Source organism: Salmo salar, chromosome 17 (assembly GCF_965601325.2).
Source record: "Salmo salar chromosome 17, fSalSal1, whole genome shotgun sequence".
In the NCBI taxonomy this organism is placed as follows: domain Eukaryota; kingdom Metazoa; phylum Chordata; class Actinopteri; order Salmoniformes; family Salmonidae; genus Salmo; species Salmo salar.
The window spans coordinates 79,405,465-79,426,038 of record NC_138307.1 but is presented as its reverse complement, the minus strand read 5'-3'; the positions used below and the strand labels follow the sequence as shown (position 1 = coordinate 79,426,038).

Sequence of the window (20,574 nt, the reverse complement as noted above, 5' to 3'; positions counted from 1 at the left end):
TGCGAACTCACTGCACACCCCTCTCTACTCCTTCTCCAATGCAGAATAAATCATATTCAATACACTTTTCTAGACAGTAACCTACTATACTCAGAGTATGAGTAATAGGAATTGATATTCAATAAACCAGTGAATAAGAGAACATTTTGACAAAATAAGCAGAAACGTCATGTTTATACATAATATACATAGTTACATGTACCCCAAACAAAACATCACTGTCATTCAAACAATTTAGCAATGTTTGTAATAGAAAATGTGATAACTCGATTATTGATCCCAGATGTGACGTTTTCTGCTTTCCTGTTTGCATTTTGTCTTGTTCAGGTCGATCGGTGGAGGAGGTGGTCTGGAAAATGGCTGACGGAGTTGATCACATCGACATCTACGCCGATGTTGAAGAGGATTTCAACCAGGTATGCAAACCGTTACATTTGCTTAAATCCTACACCGTTATAGACATATTTGTGGTTTGCCCTATGATTTTTATTCGCTAAAATGCTTATTGAAAGTTAAACCGAGCTAACTGGCGTCCGATGAGACCTGCAAAGCGTTGCCTGTGTTTGCCGCAGCGTTTTTGAATTGCAACTACGCAATAGCTTGTCAAATATTTAAAAAAATAGTAACGTGAATGTTGTGTACGTCTTGGTTTTCTATAATGTTTGTTGGCTAATGTATACATTTGGTAGGTAAATATGTTTGACTTTGCAAGCCAACGTGGTCGTTCCATTGTTAACGACAGAAGCTTGTTGTACTGGAGGCGAAGTGGCGGGGAAGGCCGCGCAACACAAAAACCCTGGCCTGGTTTGTCGTCGTGCGCTAACATTATACTGGTGTTCAACTACCTAGTTACACATGACCGTGTAACTGTTTAGCTAATAGTATAAAACAATAGGGACTGTTTGCTAATAACGAGTTTTTTTGGGGGGGAGTGATGGTTTGTAGTTTCCCTCCGGTCGGAGACTGTTTTAAAAAGGTTGCTCTCGGCGTCACTCCCCCTGCTTGCTGGCTAGGCTAAAGTTAGCTGCTATGTTGATGTTGCTCGTCTTTTCTCAAAGCAACAAAAACCGTCTTCAAGATACCATGTTGCACAAACATGAATCATTTTGTTATTTTTTTTTATCAACTACCTTTCTAAATCCGATATTTTTGTTATTTTTCTGTAGTTTGTTAATGCCAAATGGAAATTCTATTCAAATCAAACTTTGTCACATGCGCCGAAAACAACAATTGTAGACTTTACCATGAAATGCTTACTTACAGCCCTTAACCCAACAGTGCAGTTCAAGAAGAGTTAAGATGGAAATGCTATTCGTTTTGAGTTTTAGTTTGATTCTCATTGATCAATCACATAGGACTTGTTATCTCTGGTTGTAAATTTACTTGGGGATATTTGACCCAGTTCTCACACAAAAATGCAGTTATCTCTATGGTTTTGCATTTCAGCTTTGTGCAAAGATTGCCAACTGCACTCTGATGCAGTGTGTGTAGACTGAAGTGTTGTGTTCGCCGAGGTTGGTCATACTTGCAGTCTTTTCAATGTGCTTCTGTGCACTTTAAAGGGATATTTAAAAAATGTTCCAAGTCATAATCTCCAGAGCAGTATCCATTTGTACCAAACAAATCTGCATATTGCAAACACTCATTTGGATGTTTTACTTATCTAAATTCTGTGTTGTTGACTCAAAGCAAAGTAACTTCATGGTGTTTGTTAGGACCTCATTAGCACGGGGACTGTCCACAATGTTATGCATGCTGTTGGACTGAAAATAGAACCAGCTTTAGGCAACAAACTGTTACTATTGAAATGTTGGCTAGATAATGTGGCTCACATTGTTGCCTATTCAGGCAATAATGTCTGCCTCTTTTGTATTTCATGTCCTGAATATCACAAATCGTGTAACTGCAAAACGGCTAAGACCTCATTCTGCTCTCTGACCGCCACACGTGTCAAAGCGTGTTGTTGGGCTTGTTCCAGATCGTCTTTGTTGATATCACTGTAGGACCCAACATTGACATGAAGGAACAATCTCAAAGGGCATTAAAGACAACCTGGAGCACAACTATTGATTGACTGACTGTGATGTAAGGTTGACCCATTGTGTTCTATTCCCCCCCACCACAGGAATCAGACTACCCCGCCCATGACCAGATAGACTTGTATGACGATGTTATCTCTCCTTCGGCCAATAATAACGGAGACGCACCTGAGGACCGGGACTACCTGGACAACCTACCCCCACCTGCTGGCTCCGAGGGGAACAAGAGCACCCCGCCCAACGTGGTGTACACGTACACTGGCAAGAGGATCGCCCTGTACATAGGCAATCTCACATGGGTAGGTTATGGGTTTGGATAAGAGCGTCTGCTGAATCACAAAGATACATCTAAACGGGCCAGTTACTCAGACCCACATTAAGCTTACTTCCGGAGTTAAAAAACGTGCTCAGTGGGTCTTTGAGAATCGCCATTGGAAGTGTTTTTTTTTTAAGTCTAGAGATGGGCTTAGTGGGGGTCAGGGACACCAGCCCTTAATGTGCATCAATTATGTAATGGGTCTTGATGTAAAAAAGTGCCTCCCCTTTCCAGTGGACAACAGACGAAGATTTGACAGACGCCATTGGATCAATAGGCATTAAGGATTTGCTGGAGATCAAGTTCTTTGAGAACAGAGCCAACGGGCAGAGTAAAGGGTGAGCTTCCTCCTTGCCTTTCATGATCCCTCATATTACACACTGACACTCTCAACAGACAGTGTTTTTTTTGTGGATGACTTTCCTAATACCTTTGAACTACACACAGGTAGTTGTACTCTGAGCCTCATTTATTCAATTATTTTAAAGAGATAAACAGAAAGAAATGCCCAAATAAAAGCCAGAAGGAAAGAAATAGATGGTGACTTGGTCCCGTTATGCCCTGGTGTGTCCCATTAGGTTTGCCCTGGTGTGTGTGGGCTCAGACGCGTCCTCTAGGAAGCTACTGGACCTGCTGGCTAAACGGGAGCTACACGGACAGAACCCCATTGTTACCCCCTGCAACAAGCAGTCCCTCAGCCAGTTCGAGATGCAGTCTCGGAAAAGTAGGTGAACCTGCGTGCCTCCCGCTGGGATGGCCAATTAGAGTCCTAGAATAATTCTTATGTTAATAATCTGGTTTTTCTGCATGGTTTAATGACAAGGTAGGTCTGATAACCTGGCAAGACCCAAATACACTGAAGCAGACCCAAGTATTTGGGGCTTGAATCTGCCTCTGCTGTCAATGCAGAAATTCCAGAAAAATAGTTTATAATTTTGATTAATAACTACATTTATTTGAATAAATGCATTGATTTAGTGAACTAATTAGAGTTTTAGCGCTCAGAACTAACTAATTGGGTGAGCACAGTGAGTTGGGGATTTGAATGTTCTCTCCGCCCTCTTCTTTCCCTTTATGCCCAGGTACATCGGGTGGGCAGATGTCCGGCGATGGGAAGGCGGGACCCCCCACCATGGGCCCCCGCGGTGGCTTCCCCATGGGCATGGGTAGAGGCCGAGGCCGCTTCCCTGGCCCTCCTGGCCCTGGAGGAGACCGGTTCCCTGGGCCCATCGGACCCGGAGGGCCACCGCCACACTTCCCAGGTGAGTACTCTTCCCACTCCAGGTCCGTTCACACTGCTCTCAGCTAAAACCACGGTGTCTGCTGGTTCTTATAGTCTGTCTTAAATTGATTTAGAAGTCTTAAAATATCTTAAATTCAGTTTTCAAAGGTCTTAAAAAATGTGACCGAGATGACTACAGTGTTTGTTATATTGTGCTGCTGCTTAATTGTTGACACGCGGCAAAAAAATCTAAACAACGGAAGGTCATAATACTGGAGGCCACTTTCAAGATGTTGGAGAGAGCTATCCAACCACATGTTGTTAAATGGACTTACTGTTACCCATAAGTCAAAGCCCTGTCTAAGCCGGGGAGTGGGGTTCTACTAAGCTATATGGAATTATTTTAACAAGGTCATACCAAGGATCATTTTACTATACTGAACAAAAATAAACGCAACATGCAAGAATTTAAAATTATACTGAGTTACAGTTCACATAAGGAAATCAGTCAATTGAAATATATAAATTAGGCCGTAATCTATGGATTTCACATGATTAGTTATCAGTTGGTCACAGATACCTTAAACAAAATGCGCCTCGGGATCTCGCCACGGTATCTCCGCATTCAAATTGCCATCGATATAAAATGCAATTGTGTAGTTTGTCCGTAGCTTATGCCTGCCCATACCATAACCCACCGCCACCATGGGGCACTCTGTTCACAACGTTGACGTCAGCAAACTGCTCGCCCACACAAAGCCATACACGTGTTCTGCGGTTGTGAGGCGGGTTGGATGTACTGCCAAATTCTCTAAAATGACGTTGAAGGTGGCTTGTGGTAGAGAAATGAACATTCAATTTTCTGGCAACAGCTCTGGTGGACATTAATTCAGTCAGCATGCCAATTGCACACTCCCTCAACTTGAGACATCTGTGGCATTGTGTTTTAGTGGCCTTTTATTGTCACCCAGGCACAAGGTGCACCTGTGTAATGATCATGCTGTTTAATCAGTTTCTTGATATGCCACACCTGTCCAGTGGATGGATTATCTTGGAAAACAAGAAATTCTCACTAACAGGGATGTAAACAAATTTTGACACATTTGAGATATATATTGTTTATGAAACATGGGACCTACAATTTATGTGTTGCGTCTTTATATTTTAGTTCAGTGTATTTGCTTTTGAATTTTAAGACCCCTTGAAGTATCAAAATATATAGCAACATTTTTGTGGGGATTAACATTTTTATTTGGCCTTACTGCTATTAGCCCCAATGCAAACGCATTGAATACGATTCACTACAGGGAATAATAGATGGTAGTAGACTCCCTAACTCTAAAGGAAGTTTGTTCTGACGTGTCTGTCCTTGAACATTTAACTCCTTATTTTTAGACTTTAACTGTCTAATCTCTGTCATTCTAATCCCAGTCTAAACTTGGGGGGCCTATTAGGCTATATGAAATTGTTTTAAGAAAGTATTACCAAGGATTAATTTTGCTATTTTATTTATTTATTTAGCTATTCTATTTATTTTTGAATCTAAAATGATTAGAACATTTGGCCGTACTGCTATTAGCCCATACAAATGCATTGATTAAAAATAGGGCAGCCACAGGTTATTGTGAGTGTAACAATTATTTTAACTGTCAATACTGATGAAATAACACCACTTTACAGAGTATGTCATTGAGATGATGTCACAGCGGAGTGGACCAATAACACCACTTTACAGAGTATGTCATTGAGATGATGTCACAGTGGAGTGGAGCGGAGTGGGCCATTCACGGTGGATACAAGTAGCTTATATAGGTCTACCGATGGAGCGTTTTTGTAGGACATTACATTTCCTGTTAAATCAATTGCATGGCTATCTAACAGCAGTATCATATTTAGACTTAGCGATCTAGCTAATGTGTTCCCACTTCCTCAGGCGGTGAATAGCCTAGGCCAATGGGTACCAAAAACATTCAGGCTAATTCATCTGTAAAGATCCAAATGGATATCTGATTATTCTGGATCCTATTTTGACATGTTGCACATAAAAATATAGAAAAAAGAAACGCACACCTATAAAGGCGAGGTGCTGGCTAGCGGAGTAGAACACTAGAAAATAAAGGAAAGCCGCACACTCTAAGAGCTCAGATGCAAAAATTTTATCACCAACGTTTCGACAGCGAAGCTGTCTTCATCAGGGTATCATCAAACACTGCGAGATGAGTCATTTATATAGTGTCAAGAGACACACAGGTGTTTGTAATCATGGCCAAGTATGGCCTAATATCATTGGTTAACCTGTTGGGTCTAGGGGGCAGCATTTGCACGTCTGGATAAAATTTTTTATTTTCTAGCACATGAAAATATAACCATCATGCGTTTCCTGAACAAATAGATGAAATGGCTAACTTATTTTATGTCTGTCTTGGCACTGGAAAAACAGCCAGTGCTAAAAAGACTACTTTTTGCCAACATGGGCTCATTTCTGGAGGGAATATTAGCAGCTGTGGCAGACCTCAAAAGAACTATTAAATTGCATTCCAAGTGGCATTAAAAAGGTTTTTAAGTCTTAAATTCAACTAAATAGAACCTGCAGATACCCTGGAAAAACAGTACACCAGAAAGGAAGCCCATTTTAATTGGTTAAATTTAAACCGTGCCCTGACTACAACCAATGAAATGGCTTCCTTTCTGTTGTACTGTTTCTGCTGTAAGCAGTGTGAATGGATCTTACACTGACAGCCAGGCCAGTACTGTTGGTGTTATGGACTGAACTGAAGATGGGTCCTCTCCTCCTGTCTTGTGTGTTATCCTGTCTTCCATGTGACCATATGTGGAAAGGATTGGTTGGAAAGCACCAACCTACCATCTCTCTTCACATGTGTCCGTTTCAATCCAGTCTGACTCCTGTTCTCTGTCCCTTGCTTTCAGAAGTTGAGTGAAGTACTTGGATTAGGGGGGAGGGGGGTAATATTCAACATCTGTGTTATCTAGTTTGTCCCATCTTTACCCCCTTCAGATAAAAAAAAACACTATTTTTTGCTTTGGCAACTTCTTCCTATGTTGCGAGCTGCGCTGCTGCCATTGGCCGAATGGCCAGTGAAGTCACTGTGGCACCAGCCTGGTTGTGATTGTGTTTTTCTCCCACTAGGGTCGGGGATGAGGCCACCTGAACTCATTAACCATAGACACCAAGAAGGCCACCTGATGGATATGAATTTCAATTGCTTCCCGCCGGGACGTGATGGGAATTGGCGACCCAGAGGTGAAATGCCTCGACTCCTGTTGACAACAGTGCTAGGGTTGGCAAATTTCCCCAAATCTTCCCAAAAATCCCAGATTTTCCACAAATCCCAGTTGGAGGATTTATGTAATCTGCAGGGAATTTGCTGCAATGGTATCCTCCAACCTGGGATTTTGGGGAATTTTGGTAATGTTTTGGATTTTTGCAACCCTTCACAGTGCTAATGTACTAAATAAGAATGATTTCCCCCCGCCCCCTCTCCCCCCCTGCTTACATGTTCTTTTTATTAAGGCCTCTGTCTATGGAGTCCTGGGCAGACTGACTGACAAAGCCTCTTTATTAAGGCCTGTCTGTCTTTGGAGTCCTGGGCTCACTCTGACTGACTGACCAAGCTTCTTCTTCTTCCCCCCCACTTTATGTCCTGGGTTATTGCTCATTCTGTCTTAACTGTCAATCTTTATATGATGTGTTGCTTGTTCTGTTTCTATTGGCTGTTCTGACCGTGTCCTGGCCAGCACACCTGAAGTTAGACAACACAATGAGTATAGAAGAGGTGTCTTGGATGGCTGACTTCTTACCATCCAGACCTGTCTGTCCTGTGTGCTCCATACCAAGCTGGTCTTTCCAGCCATCCAGACCTGTCTGTCCTGTCTGCTCCATACCAAGCTGGTCTTTCCAGCCATCCAGACCTGTCTGTCCTGTGTGCTCCATACCAAGCTGGTCTTTCCAGCCATCCAGACCAGTCTGTCCTGATACTCGGCCTACTGGTTCTTGGCTTTCATTGCTAATATCTGTAAAAATCTAAAATGTTGGTCTCGCTAAATCTTTAATTTTGATTCACAGGACACCTAAGGTGGGTTGCACCAACATGGTATAAATTAATCTCGGATTATAGCTAATCTAGGGTTATAATTAATCTGGGATTATAGCTAATCTGGGGTTATAATTAATCTGGGATTAGAGCTAATCTAGGGTTATAATTAATCTGGGATTAGAGCTAATCTAGGGTTATAATTAATCTGGGATGTGTTGCACCACTTCATTTAAAATCTGGATCAGTAAATCCGTGATTAACGGTTTAAAAATATGATTAGTGACATGTTACACCAATATATTCGGTATTTCGTGAATTGAAACGAAGTAGCTAGCCTACTTGACAAATGAGGCCACAAAGTTGCTGTTTCTTGATAAAATAAAAACAATGTAATGTTAGAACTACTGTAACTCCATCGTGAAAGGTTCTCATGGGTTGGCTGATTTGAAATAAAATCTGTTATTTTCCAGTACTAGACAGAACTAATTTGTTAGCAACTGTAGCTAGCTAGTTTATAAACCAAGCTAGCTAGCATACCCTATTATGTATTGTCATTACTTAACGTTATTTAGCCATGTATTATTTGACCGCTAGCCACCTGATCATGGCACGTCAAAGAAGTTCAAATGTATCAGTCTATGAAAAAATAAATATATATTGTCGGAGCTGATGGGGGAATTTAGTAATGTGCTGGGGGAATTTAGTAATGTGCTGGGGGAATTTAGTAATGTGCTGGGGAAATGTAGTAATGTGCTGGAGGATAAAAAGACAGACCACACGACTGTCAAAAAGAAGGAAGACACTTGGACCATTTTATGCAACAGATTTAATGGATCCACACGGATTCAAGAGAAGAGGGACCTAAATCAGATGAAAGCAGGCTGGATAAAAGTTAAGCGCGAAAGCCAAAAAGGATGCGGCAGATTAGAGGCGGGGTCTGTTTCAGACCGGAGGGAGGGCCTCCATCACCCAGAAGATATGAGAGATGATTCCCCAGCAGTTTGCCCCTCTCCATAACTCCTATTATGACGATGGACAACTCAACCCACCAATATTTAGTGAGCATAAATAACAGGCAAATATCAATGCCTATAACGCATGTTAAAATGAACGTTAATGCTACTTCACTACAATGTTAGCGTTATCAGGCCCGTTACAGCATGTTCCATAACATCATCATTCCTACCAAGGCTGGGCATATCACAAGCCCCAATTCAATTGTTGTACAAATTGGGAACGTAAATAGCCTACTAATAATGAGTTAATTATTCTAAACCTCAACGGATTCAACCTGTCTGTAATTTATTCTCTGAGGAAGTGTCGTTTTGGTCTCCACTGTAGATATGCTGCCATTTTATCAGTTCCACCACAAGGGGCAGTTTAGAATTCATCTCCAATCTGAACTTTTTGTATTCATTGAGCAACAGGCTTCAAATGTATCTAGGGTTAAATTGAAAACTAAATTTAGATTAGAGGAAGGATTTAATTTAACTAGGATTAATTTAAAATGTGTTGCAACAAGATGAATAGATAATTTGATTTAACCCAGTTTAAGAGTTGATGCAGCCCACCCCTTGTGTCAAACATTCAGAGATGTAAATGTGGTCCTTCACGTTGTACACCGTCAGTGTTCACGGCTTCTGTTTCAGTCCTTTGCTGTGTTTCCTTCTAAGCTTTAACTTTGATCCCACTAAGTCAAGGTGGCCGCCAAGGCAGTGACTGAAACATACAGGATCACACATTTTAACATTTTCACTAACACGTCATGCAACTTAAAATGGCCCAATTCCTATCCAGAAGTCATCAAACCCAAGCTAAGACATTTGCTGCAGTACTTGAGTTCCCTGTTTGTGGTCTCTGGATTCCAAGAACTGCTCGGTGCCGCCTGCTGACACTGGGAGCTGCTCGGTGCCGCCTGCTGACACTGGGAGCTGCTCGGTGCCGCCTGCTGACACTGGGAGCTGCTCGGTGCCGCCTGCTGACACTGGGAGCTGCTCGGTGCCGCCTGCTGACACTGGGAGCTGCTCGGTGCCGCCTGCTGACACTGGGAGCTGCTCGGTGCCGCCTGCTGACACTGGGAGCTGCTCGGTGCCGCCTGCTGACACTGGGAGCTGCTCGGTGCCGCCTGCTGACACTGGGACACCACAATGCTTTAATTTGCTTTCAAACAGTTGGTAGTGAATCCAAACTCAAGAAGGTTCTGTTTTGTGTTTCTGTGTTCCAGGTGGTATGCAGGGCCCACCTCGACCCCCTCCTGGCCCACTAGGTCCCCCTGGACCCCTAGGCCCCCCTCCCCCAGGACAGGGCCTCCCCCCTCCCATGCAAGGCCCCCCCAACCGTGGTGACCGCCCACCACCCCCGGTCATGTTCCCCGGCCAGTTTGGCCAGCCCCCCATGGGTCCTCTCCCCCCTGGCCCTCCCCCACACGGCTTCGGCCCTCCTCCTGGCCCCCCACCCCCCCAACAGGGCCCTCCACCCCCTGGTCATTTTCCTCCTCGCCCCCCTGGTCCCCTTGGACCGCCTCTGGCCCTCGCTCCCCCACCACACATGACCGGGCCCCGACCTGGAGGTCCCCCACCGGCTCCCCATGTCAACCCAGCGTTCTTCCCTCCTCCTGGGGGTCCTAACAACATGGGGGGCCCTCCTGGAGGGGACGGCAGGGGCCCCAACGGGCCCAACGACCCCTATGGACGGCCACCTCCATATGACCGGGGAGACTTCGGACCCGCCGGCAGGTAATATAACCCAACAGGATCATGACATCACGTACTGCCAGTTCTACAGAAAGTCAGTTGTTTCCCTCCTCCTCTTCTTCATTGGTTCTGTTCCAACCTCATTTACTGTACTCTAGATGATGGTTCGTGTTTGAAGAAAACTGATCTATTGAATGTCAAATACTGCCAGTTTTAGTCAGAATTTATTTCAGTATGTAGAACAGCTGTGGTAGAAGCAACACAAGGAAATCCTCCAACACCTTCTATTATAGCACTGTCAGGTTCCCTTAGCAACAGTCCGCCATCGTTTGTGTTTGTGTGGGGGCGTCTTTTAAAGGGGGTCTTTTACGTTAGTATTTTGACTAAGAAGCGTGGTTTCTTTAGTGACCCTCCTGAATCTCCCTTCCTCCATCCCTCCCTCCCTCCCTCCTCTGGCTGCCTACAGTAACCAGCGTCCCCCGCTAATCTGTGAGTTTGACCTCAGGGCCCCCCTGCCCCGCGGCTGCCCAGACCCCCCCTGGATTAACGAGGGTTTGGTCGATCTGAAAAATGGCGGCCAACACTTGCACAATGCGAGTGACCCAGGGTTAGTAGAAATACTGCCAGACCGCTGAACCAGCATTAGGAACTAGCTTCCCCTGTAATGACCTGGTGCCTGGCTTTGTTGCATTTTGAGAGTGGATGCTTGTTGTGGTTGATGGATTGGCCGAGCTACGGGTTTGATAAGCGTTAGTGAACTGTGTGGTGTGTCTTGTGTATTTCCTTAGATGAGCTAGTTATCACTGGTGTTCATTCCCACAGGCTTGGATAACGTGGTTTGCATCTGCTGTGTAGTTTTAGCTGTCCATTAACTGTGTGTTCCTTGACTCATCTGATTGTCTCACCCCTCTGTTTTCTCAGTCTCTCCTTGCTCTTGATCAATTTCTCTATCTTGCAACCTCGCAAAATTCATTGGTGGAGAACAGCCATGGTCACTCCCCTCTGACCTTCTCCTCCAATGACTTTTGAGAAGGCGAGGAGTTAGGAAAGACTCATTGAAAAAATAGCTTTTCCTTCCTGTTCAACATCCTCTTTCCTGTATCTGGTGGTTCTGAGTTTGTCATTGAGTTAGAGGACCGTTGTTTTTAGATCTTGATGCTGTCTCCTTCCTGCTTGTCTCTGTCCCAGGGAGATGGAGTCGGCGCGGACACCGCTGAGCGAGGCAGAGTTTGAGGAGATCATGAACCGGAACCGAGCCATCTCCAGTAGTGCCATCTCTAGGGCGGTGTCAGATGCTAGCGCTGGTATGGATCATGCCCTAAACACACACTCACACCTCACAAATACTACAACACACTCTACAGAGGGGCTGAATACACACACCTCACAAATACTACAACACCCTCTACAGAGGGGCTGAATACACACTCACACCTCACAAATACTACAACACCCTCTACAGGGGGGCTGAATACACATTCACACCTCACAAATACTACAACACCCTCTACAGAGGGGCTGAATACACACTCACACACACCTCACAAATACTACAACACCCTCTACAGAGGGGCTGAATACACACTCACACACACCTCACAAATACTACAACACACTCTACAGAGGGGCTGAATACACACTCACACACACCTCACAAATACTACAACACCCTCTACAGAGGGGCTGAATACACACACACACATTTTGTCTATGTGCTGCTTGTAGATTTTATTGCGTACTTTCACAAGTGTCCCTTATCTAAGTGTCTGAGCTATACCCATGTGATGTCTTCCTTTGTCCATTAGCTGACTATGGCAGTGCCATAGAGACTCTGGTGACAGCCATCTCTCTGATCAAGCAGTCTAAGGTATCTGCTGACGACCGCTGCAAAGTTCTCATCAGCTCTCTGCAGGACTGTCTCCACGGCATCGAGAACAAGTCCTACGGCTCTGCCTCCAGGTAAATACAACCTCTTCCTCATTCTCCTGTGGTTCCTATCAGGGTTGGGGGGGTCACTTCCATTTCAATTCAGGAAGCACACAGAAATTCAAATTCTTCTTGAATTTTAATATGGTTTACTTTCTGAATTGACTGGAATTATAATGGAATTTACCGATCTTTGACTCCAACCCTGGTTCTTATAATAGACAACTGAGAGAAGTGATATGAATGAATTGAAGGTGTCTGATAACTCATGGTGATGATCAGTACCTGCTAGTCATTGTGCTTGTATTCCTGTTCTTATTGACTGGGAGTGGTGCTGAGATGTTTCATCCACTTTAGTTGAATGCACTTACTATAAAACGCTCTGTAATATTGTCTCAAATGTAATTGATTGACAGATCAAAGTGTTACTGACAGTTGTATTGATGACGTCATTATTTATGGTATTATTGATGGTTTTGGCCGATGGACAGACCTGCTTTGGCGGTGGGTTAAGAGTTTGATGTATGAATGTAAGTTCTGCCCCCAAAAGACGCGAGAGGTCGAGGGAGCGTGACCACAGCCGATCCCGGGAGAAGAGCCGGCGCCACAAGTCCCGTAGCCGCGACCGCCACGAGGACTACTACCGCGAACGCAGCCGGGAGCGAGAACGGCACCGCGGGGACAGAGAACGTGAACGCGAAAGAGACCGTGAGAGGGAGTACCGACATCGTTAGGGGAGGTGTGTATGCCCGTTCAAACTCCTTACCCGTAACGGTCTCACCACTCTTCTCCCTCAGCTTAATGCAGGCCAGGGGCCGGGTCGCTACGCCCCAGAACAAGAGGCCCAGAGCGGGACATGACGCGCCCTACGGAGCCTACGGTAGGTGGAGGTGGTAGGTAAGGCATTGTTCCATCAGTCATTGTTGTAGTATTGACCAGTACTGACTCATTGCTGGTAGGTGTGTGTATATTATTTGTCTGAAACTTGTAGCTTTTGACCGTGTTTTACTTTCATCCTTTGAACATTGACTGTGTCGTCAGGCTTCTACTGCATGTGTGTTGTAGGGGAGGTTTTATATGTAAGCCCTGCTAAGCTTGAAAATGTTTTTTAAACCTTTGAAAAAGTACTTTATATGACCAGTGATCAACACCTGTGAAAGTTGTAAAATACGCAAATTGTTTATTGAAGGGTTTCTTTGACACTGATGCCACAATGTGCCAAGAAATGATTAGTGTACATTTTTCAGTGTTCAAACGTTGTCAAGGTACAACTTAAGGGGGTTGTATGAATTGTTTTGTAGGCCACCAAATGATGACCAAACTCTAGGTGTTTCCTGACTCTTGTTAACCTGAGGTAATGGTTACATGCCAATTGAAATGTCTAAACTATTTTAAAACCACTGTCAGTTCTCTAACCTATAGTATAAGCCAAAGTATGGTTTTGGAGTTTAAAAATTGAAACGATTTTGGTATATTGTCTGTGAACTTGACAAATGTCTTTGACATATTTTTCATTTCATCACGCTGAAATTGATGGTCTTGAACAAAAGGGATTTTGATCATGTTTTTGTATAATTAATGGCATTGATATCAAGCTGGTAAAATGTTTTGTCTATATTAATTTTAGGCCAATAGTTACCTGGTCATACTCCCTTACCGGTTGACAGGAATGTGGTAACTAGCCCGCTATGTGTCCTGTAGCATCGTTGGTCATGGTCTTCACTCTAAAGCCCCATTTTTGTAAAACAGAGCATTTTGAGTCTTGCTACTGCTTTTGGTGCTGTTAACATAAGATGAACCCGGTTTTTACCTTTTACATATCATTTCTGTATGTGCCATTTTTTTGCGTTTGTTCCCTAACATTGAAGGTTTGAGTTCCAAAAAATTTGGGCTCAGGTTTTGATCCATTTTGTATATCTTGATGGTAACATACATACATGATGATGATAATATATATATATTTACTTCATGGCCATGTAGGGCCCTATAAAATCCACGCTGTGGAGAACGCGGACAGAATCGCAGAATCCAGACATTAAAACGGAATGATTCAATAATGTTAGCAGGAAATCAACTAAAGGGAATTGAAGCTAGTAGGACGTCAACTAAATGTGTTGAAGCTATTTGAAAATTAAATTTGTCCACCACTTTGTTAAGCCGTTAGCGATGATGCTAATATAATGACAACAGTCTTCTGGTAGATGGAAAGGTTTTCCCAAAAGGCTTCTCTGTAGTTCATATTTACTTGGCAGAATGGTATCATGATTATTTGCATAAATCCACTGGCCATTTGTTTAGCAAACTCTGCCATCACATGAGTGCTACAGAAACATCGCTAACCAAAGTGATGCTTGCTGGTGCACAGTTGAATTAAAAGGTAACTACACCCAAAAATTTACATTTCTGGTCTGCTGATGTGGAATCATGGTTGTGTACTTAACATCCAATGTTTTTATACATTTAAAATGAAAATAGGCAGGGGGGGGAAATTCAATAGATTTTATAGGGCCCTAGCAATTTCTGTTTGCCTGTAAATTTTCGGTCAATTTGATTACTTTTCATCCCTTAATACTGTGCATCACAATGTGCTGATCTTGTAAACAAATAAGAAAACAATAGAAATATTTTTGCCCGAGGTACAGTACTTCAAAGATGCTGAAAATATCAATCAATACAGATACAGTACTTATCTGATATTTCAATCAGGATTAAAGAATCATCACTATTGTCCACAATTCAATGGCAGCCATTTTGTTAATGTGGATATTTTAGGTTTAAATGGTACACCTATTTGAAGTGGATCTCAAGATTTTACTGTCGGTTGTCTTGTTTTTAGGCTGTAGTTTGAAATCGACGGCCAGACAATTTTGACATGGTACCTTGGCAAATATCTTGTAGGAATTGAAGGTCAATGGGTGTTTCACTGAAATGGCGTAGTCAAGAAAAGAATGTTGTGCTATTTGTCCTATTTTTAAATGGGTTGATGCTCACTCAAATTGAATGTTGACGTTGTAAATCCCAATAGTGATTTGAATGTATACAACATCTGATTGTATTACCGGTTGTTATATATATTATATTGGTTAGTGACTCCATGCTTGCATTAAATGGGATTACTCCTTTGAATGTACATGTTCGATGAAGTAACTTCTCTGCATTTTTTTTCTCCATTATTAAATGGCAATGGCATTTTGTTAAATTATTCAAATAAATGTAATCCTTTTAATAATACAACTGACAAATCAATCTAAAAATCTTAGTTTTGGTCATTACTTTTAAATCTCAAGGGAACAAACCTAAGAGGGGGTTACTTTATTATCCTGTACAGTCCTATTTGTCTCACTTCATGGTAAAGGAAATGCTTTGATCTATGCTTACTACCTGTCAATCTATGTTCACAGATCCTGACGTTGTTTCATTCAGCGTTGGGATCACATGTGCCCACTACAGGGAAGAAATGACTAGCTATTTTTCCAATTTGTCTATAGGTGTCAGTGATGTTTTGCAGGCATGGAGAAAGCAGCCCTGATTTCCTGATAACATATTTCTGCTGCTGTTTTAACAGTTTCTCTCTCTCTCTCTGGTGTATTCATCCTTCACAACTACGCATCATGTGGTTCCTGCAACACTCATTGGTGTCCACACCATCTCAAGAAGGGTCATTTTGATGACTGTTCAACCACCTTAAACACTTTCAATGTCTCCTGTAAAAATAGACTCTGCAGGAAGTTAGTACCAGGACTATACCTGGTCACATTTCTTTAATCCGTTAGTTATAATTCTAATTGATTTGTAGTGTTTTGAGAACATGTCTTGATGATGCTGTGGGCCCTTTGAGATGCTCAATGGATCAGAAATGATTGTGGAGGGTGATGGGACATCTGTTCAATGAAATGTTGGTATTATTCACTTTTTAAATGTGATATTGCCAACTATGCACCATGTAAATTCACTCATTAGCAGTACCTGGCTTCAATTTAATTTGATTAAAAATGGTATTGATAAACAATTAAACTAATAATTATAGTTATTTTTTTAATGGAAATTGTCAAAGACAACCAAACCGTACAGCATATTCCTTTACCTGGTGTATGAGTTTGGAAACTGTCTGGAGTGATCTATGAACTGCAATATTAATGAATGGTTATGTGGTTTGCAATTCCAATGAATTGTCAGTGTAATGTTGTCCTGTGCATGCCAGGATCTAGCTTTGTGAGTTGTTTCAGACTACTGATATAAGAGTGTTTTTATACATTCATCCTGATGTAATACTACTGTTCCTCTATGTGAACCTGACCATGTTTGTCCTCTGCTTTTCCCAATGCTCCAGGCCCAGTTTATTTTTTTCCATATGTTATCTAATTGGATTTCACCTATCGGATAGGTTTAAATGCATAGCTGTAGAATGACTAGAACGAGGGTCTGCATCCAAGTCAATGAATCGTCTGTTCTATTTATTATTTCTATGCGTTTAAATCCTATCCAATAGGTAAAATCCGGGATAACTTCTGGAAAAACTATGCCCTCGTCACCTCTTAGACTAGGGGACCAATCCCAAACTGGCCGCTTAGACCTTCTGGTCTTATGGACTTGTTGAAAATCTGAGAGGATTTGATAGGTGGAATTCTCACATTACTTCCACCTATCAGAGGACAAGGTAGACTTAATACCATATTGTGTCCATCTGTGAAATCCTCTAAAGATATTGAGAAGTACGTACGGTCTAGGGGTTGGGATTGAGCGTTCTGTAGATACCATCTTCTGCCCATGCACTTCTACATTAGATTATAAGATGTTTTGTGAGCACCCTTAAACAGGTTTATCCTATCCACACAAATTGATTGTAAACCTTCTCTGAAATGAGTTGAGCACTTAGCGCATGGCACATTTGAAAACCTACTAAATTCAGATCTCAACAGTATAGCAGGGTCAGCCATTGTGGGCACTACATTGTTCTTCCTTACTCACTGTAATGTGGAATCACTCTGACAAGTTGACTACCATTAGAAAAAGCAGTACCTGCATGTCTTTGTTTTGTGTCCTCTGTGTGTATGCTGTAAAATTAGAGGGGGTATGACACAAACAACAAACTGTATATTGTTGGGCTGCCCCAAACCAAACTCCACCCTTCGTTTTCACACATTTCAGCCTACGGAAGAGGACAGGGACGAGGACGCCTCGTCACAACCAGCAGGCCCTACTTCAGGATCGCCTTGTCAACTAGCCCCCCCCTCTGTCTGTGTCTCCATGGTTTCCAGGGGACTGACTACCTGGGAATCGCTCACAGCTGTGTAAGGTTATAAGTAGTGTTCTTTAAAATCATACTCATGGTATATAAAAAAAACTACTCAACAGCTATTTTTATTTTTACTGAAATTTTATTTGATGTGAACGAAAAAATGATTACCTACCTGTGTTGACAGGCTTCTTCAAGCTTTGCGAAAATAACAAATGACTACATTTGCCTGCTCTATTCCAAAACGGACAGCTTTTGACTGCTATAATGTGTACATTTTGTCAGGTTAGAGTTGATTTTACAGGAGGTTTTTTTTTTCTTTGGTTTTTCATCTTTATTTCCTCTCGTGCCCCTCCCTACTTTCCTCGTTAGGATAATGTTTGTAAATGTCTCTGCTTTGAATATTAAAATAGATTCTGTGTTGTAATAAACTGTTTACTGGGGTTTTGACACTTAATAATAATTTACATGTGTACGTTTTTGCCTGCATACATTTTTCATGTTGAATTTTACGAAATAGTTATTTTAAATTTACTCTCACTTAAATTGCGATGTTGTGCTGTTATTGACCAAATTTAAGCACAGTTGACCAAAAGGTTGTATTTGTCCTGATGCCCAGAATTAGTGAAATCTGACTGAATTTAGCATAGCTACTTTTGCATTGAATGATCATGTGACAGATATTTTCATCTTTGACTTATTAGTTTGTTCTAAAAGTTCTAGTTAAAATGTAGCTAGTTGTTTGGCGAACATTTTGTTTTTAGTCTCCGTATACTACTGTATGCCATTTGAATACCAAAAGTGAAAATCCATGTCTTGGCTAACTGATTTTAGAGGTATTCAGGACTTGATTATACTTGGGCAAACATTTTTTAGTTTTATTATTTTTTTATTTCTTGATTATTTTTTTTCATGTTACCAGGAAGTACATTCCAAGGGTTCATTACCCTAATATTAATGACACAAGTAGAACAAATGATTGAGTTATATGGAATTATTTTAGTGATAGTTGATGCAAACTTCACAGATCTGGACAATACTACTACTACTTCTGTGAACAGAATTAGTCCCTTATCTGCAAACTTGTGCTCCGATTGGCTGGCTGATGTACTGCACTGATTTCTTATTGAGGTGCTTGTCTCACTGGTTTCGCCCAGTGAGGGTTGTGGTAGCCTGGTCCCAGATCTCTATATATTTTGGCCGAGTCTTGACTTGTTGTCCAGCCTACATTGAATAGCAATAACATTGCTAGCCAGAGTAGTTGGTTAAAACGCATACAGACCTGAGCGGTATACTACAAAGCAGGACCAATGTGTTAGCCAGCTAATTTGCTTAAATATTCTGAATTAACTTTTAGATTTTTTTGGAATAGAAGCTTGACTCAACTTAAAAACACATGTCTAAGTTCAACTTTCTTAATGAACGAGAAAATGAAATGTTATTTCTGGTTGTTTATCAAAGTTAGCTGGCTAATGCATTGATCCTGTTTTGTACGATCCCCTTCTGGGACCAAGCCAAAGGGCTGGGTGTAGTAAATGGATGGGGATTACAGTAGTGAGGTTCTGGGATAAGGCTGAGGGGCTAGGTGTAGTAAATGGATGGGGATTACAGTAGTGAGGGTCTGAGACCAGGCCAAGGGACTGGGTGTCGTAAATGGATAGGGATTACAGTAGTGAGGTTCTGGGACAAGGCCAAGGGGCTGGGTGTTGTAAATGGATGGGGAATTACAGTAATAAGAGTATTCAAGTGAGGTGTCCATTTTGTAAAGTATGAGAGCACAATCCTTCCCTAGTTTCTCAGGGTCTGTGCACTGACTGGTCTGCCAGATTGAAATAACTGATATTGATGCCTGTTTTAAGGCGGTAATGCCTACCTCCCTCTTTACTCCCATGTATTTTCTACATGGCCCTGATAGACTTAGGTGGTGCTCTCCTGCTTGCATTGCGTTGCCACTTTAAAGATAGTTATTTAGTTGGTTATTGTGGCTTCCATCATTCACTGAAACCACTGCTTCAGTCAACTTAACATTTTTTACATTTTACTGGTTAGACTTTACATCCAACTATTGGCACATAAAACTCCAAGTTTTTAATCAATATTGCCCACTAGCTACAAAGAGCATTTTGAGCACTTTACAATGTGTTTGACATGGAATGTTATTGGATGGAACTTTAGTAAAGTACTCCTTCAGGTAAAGTTTGCATGACAAACACTTTCTTTTATACGTGGGACTTTTGTATTTCATTTATTGTATAAATGCACTGAGATATTTAATATGTTGTAAAGCATTCATAATGCTCTATGTAGCTATTATACCATGTTTATTGTGCTAATGGTTGGTTATGAATGCCTTGTTACCTATTCGCTGATCATTACGAATTGCTTTCTAGCCCAAAGTCTTTTCAAACCGGTTGAATATTTGAGTGGAGCTGATTTGAAACTGGTTTGATACGTCAATACTGTACATATACGCAGTCGACAAGTGTTACCTATACTCAATTAGTGTTTTGTCATTTTGTACATATAATGCATCCATCTTAGATATTACCTTGGAATACTTTTTACAATCAGATCCAAGGTTTTACACGATCAATTTCGCTCTCGGACGTGTTCAGGAAATGGAACTTTCTTAAGGTGCACTGTCTTGTTTTGAGTGTTTTCAATAAACTAGTTTTCTCCGTCTTTGAAGTCGGGTCTTCGTGAACCATTAGGCCAAATATTACCGCTCGTCACATTGCTGATTTGGTTTCATCAAATGTACACTTAATCAATAGAATGCAATGTATAAAGGGTGGAATAAGACCGTAGAATATTACTGAGGTCTGTGTAGTTTTTCTGTTTTGTGAAAGTATTGTAATGGTCTAATTTACTCAACAGAACTTAAAACCATTGTATTTTTCCTCAGGTATGATTGACACGATAAAGGGAAAGTAGTTTTCGGGCCTTCAAGGCTCTTGGTTATCTTTATATATAATTTACTCATAGTTACACTTACACCAGATGCTGAATTGTACGTTAGGCTGTAGTTCTTTTTGCCCTTATTTCATTTACAGCTCCATGACGTTCAGCCACAGGTAAGTCGTCGGT

General features: G+C 41.8%; 1 protein-coding gene across 6 annotated transcripts; it reads left to right on the top strand.

Annotated features, from left to right (window-relative positions):
- The first annotated feature begins 263 nt into the window (after positions 1 to 263).
- Positions 264 to 20,169, top strand: LOC106576649 (cleavage and polyadenylation specificity factor subunit 6). Of its 6 annotated transcripts, none has more exons than XM_082964218.1 (12): positions 264 to 416; positions 2,126 to 2,338; positions 2,590 to 2,693; positions 2,934 to 3,079; positions 3,438 to 3,617; positions 6,726 to 6,839; positions 9,857 to 10,367; positions 10,792 to 10,932; positions 11,514 to 11,629; positions 12,131 to 12,284; positions 12,787 to 12,990; positions 17,400 to 20,169. In XM_082964218.1, the coding sequence occupies exons 1-11, from the start codon at positions 357 to 359 to the stop codon at positions 12,983 to 12,985; spliced, it is 1,938 nt and encodes a 645-aa protein (XP_082820344.1). In that variant the 5' UTR covers positions 264 to 356; the 3' UTR covers positions 12,986 to 12,990; positions 17,400 to 20,169. The 6 variants fall into 6 exon arrangements, with proteins under 6 accessions (XP_082820344.1, XP_082820345.1, XP_082820343.1 ...); XM_082964219.1 differs by having other exon boundaries at positions 2,934 to 3,080; positions 3,433 to 3,617; positions 12,802 to 12,990; XM_082964217.1 differs by having other exon boundaries at positions 2,934 to 3,080; positions 3,433 to 3,617.
- Positions 20,170 to 20,574: the final 405 nt, after the last annotated feature.

Bases quoted from the DNA above. Each gene is read 5' to 3' on its own strand.
- LOC106576649 (XM_082964217.1), top strand. From the start codon at position 357: ATGGCTGACGGAGTTGATCACATCGACATCTACGCCGATGTTGAAGAG. The intron at 2,694-2,933 runs GTGAGCTTCCTC...GTGTCCCATTAG, and splicing joins GCCAACGGGCAGAGTAAAGG to GTTTGCCCTGGTGTGTGTGG. The intron at 11,630-12,130 runs GTATGGATCATG...TTTGTCCATTAG, and splicing joins GGTGTCAGATGCTAGCGCTG to CTGACTATGGCAGTGCCATA.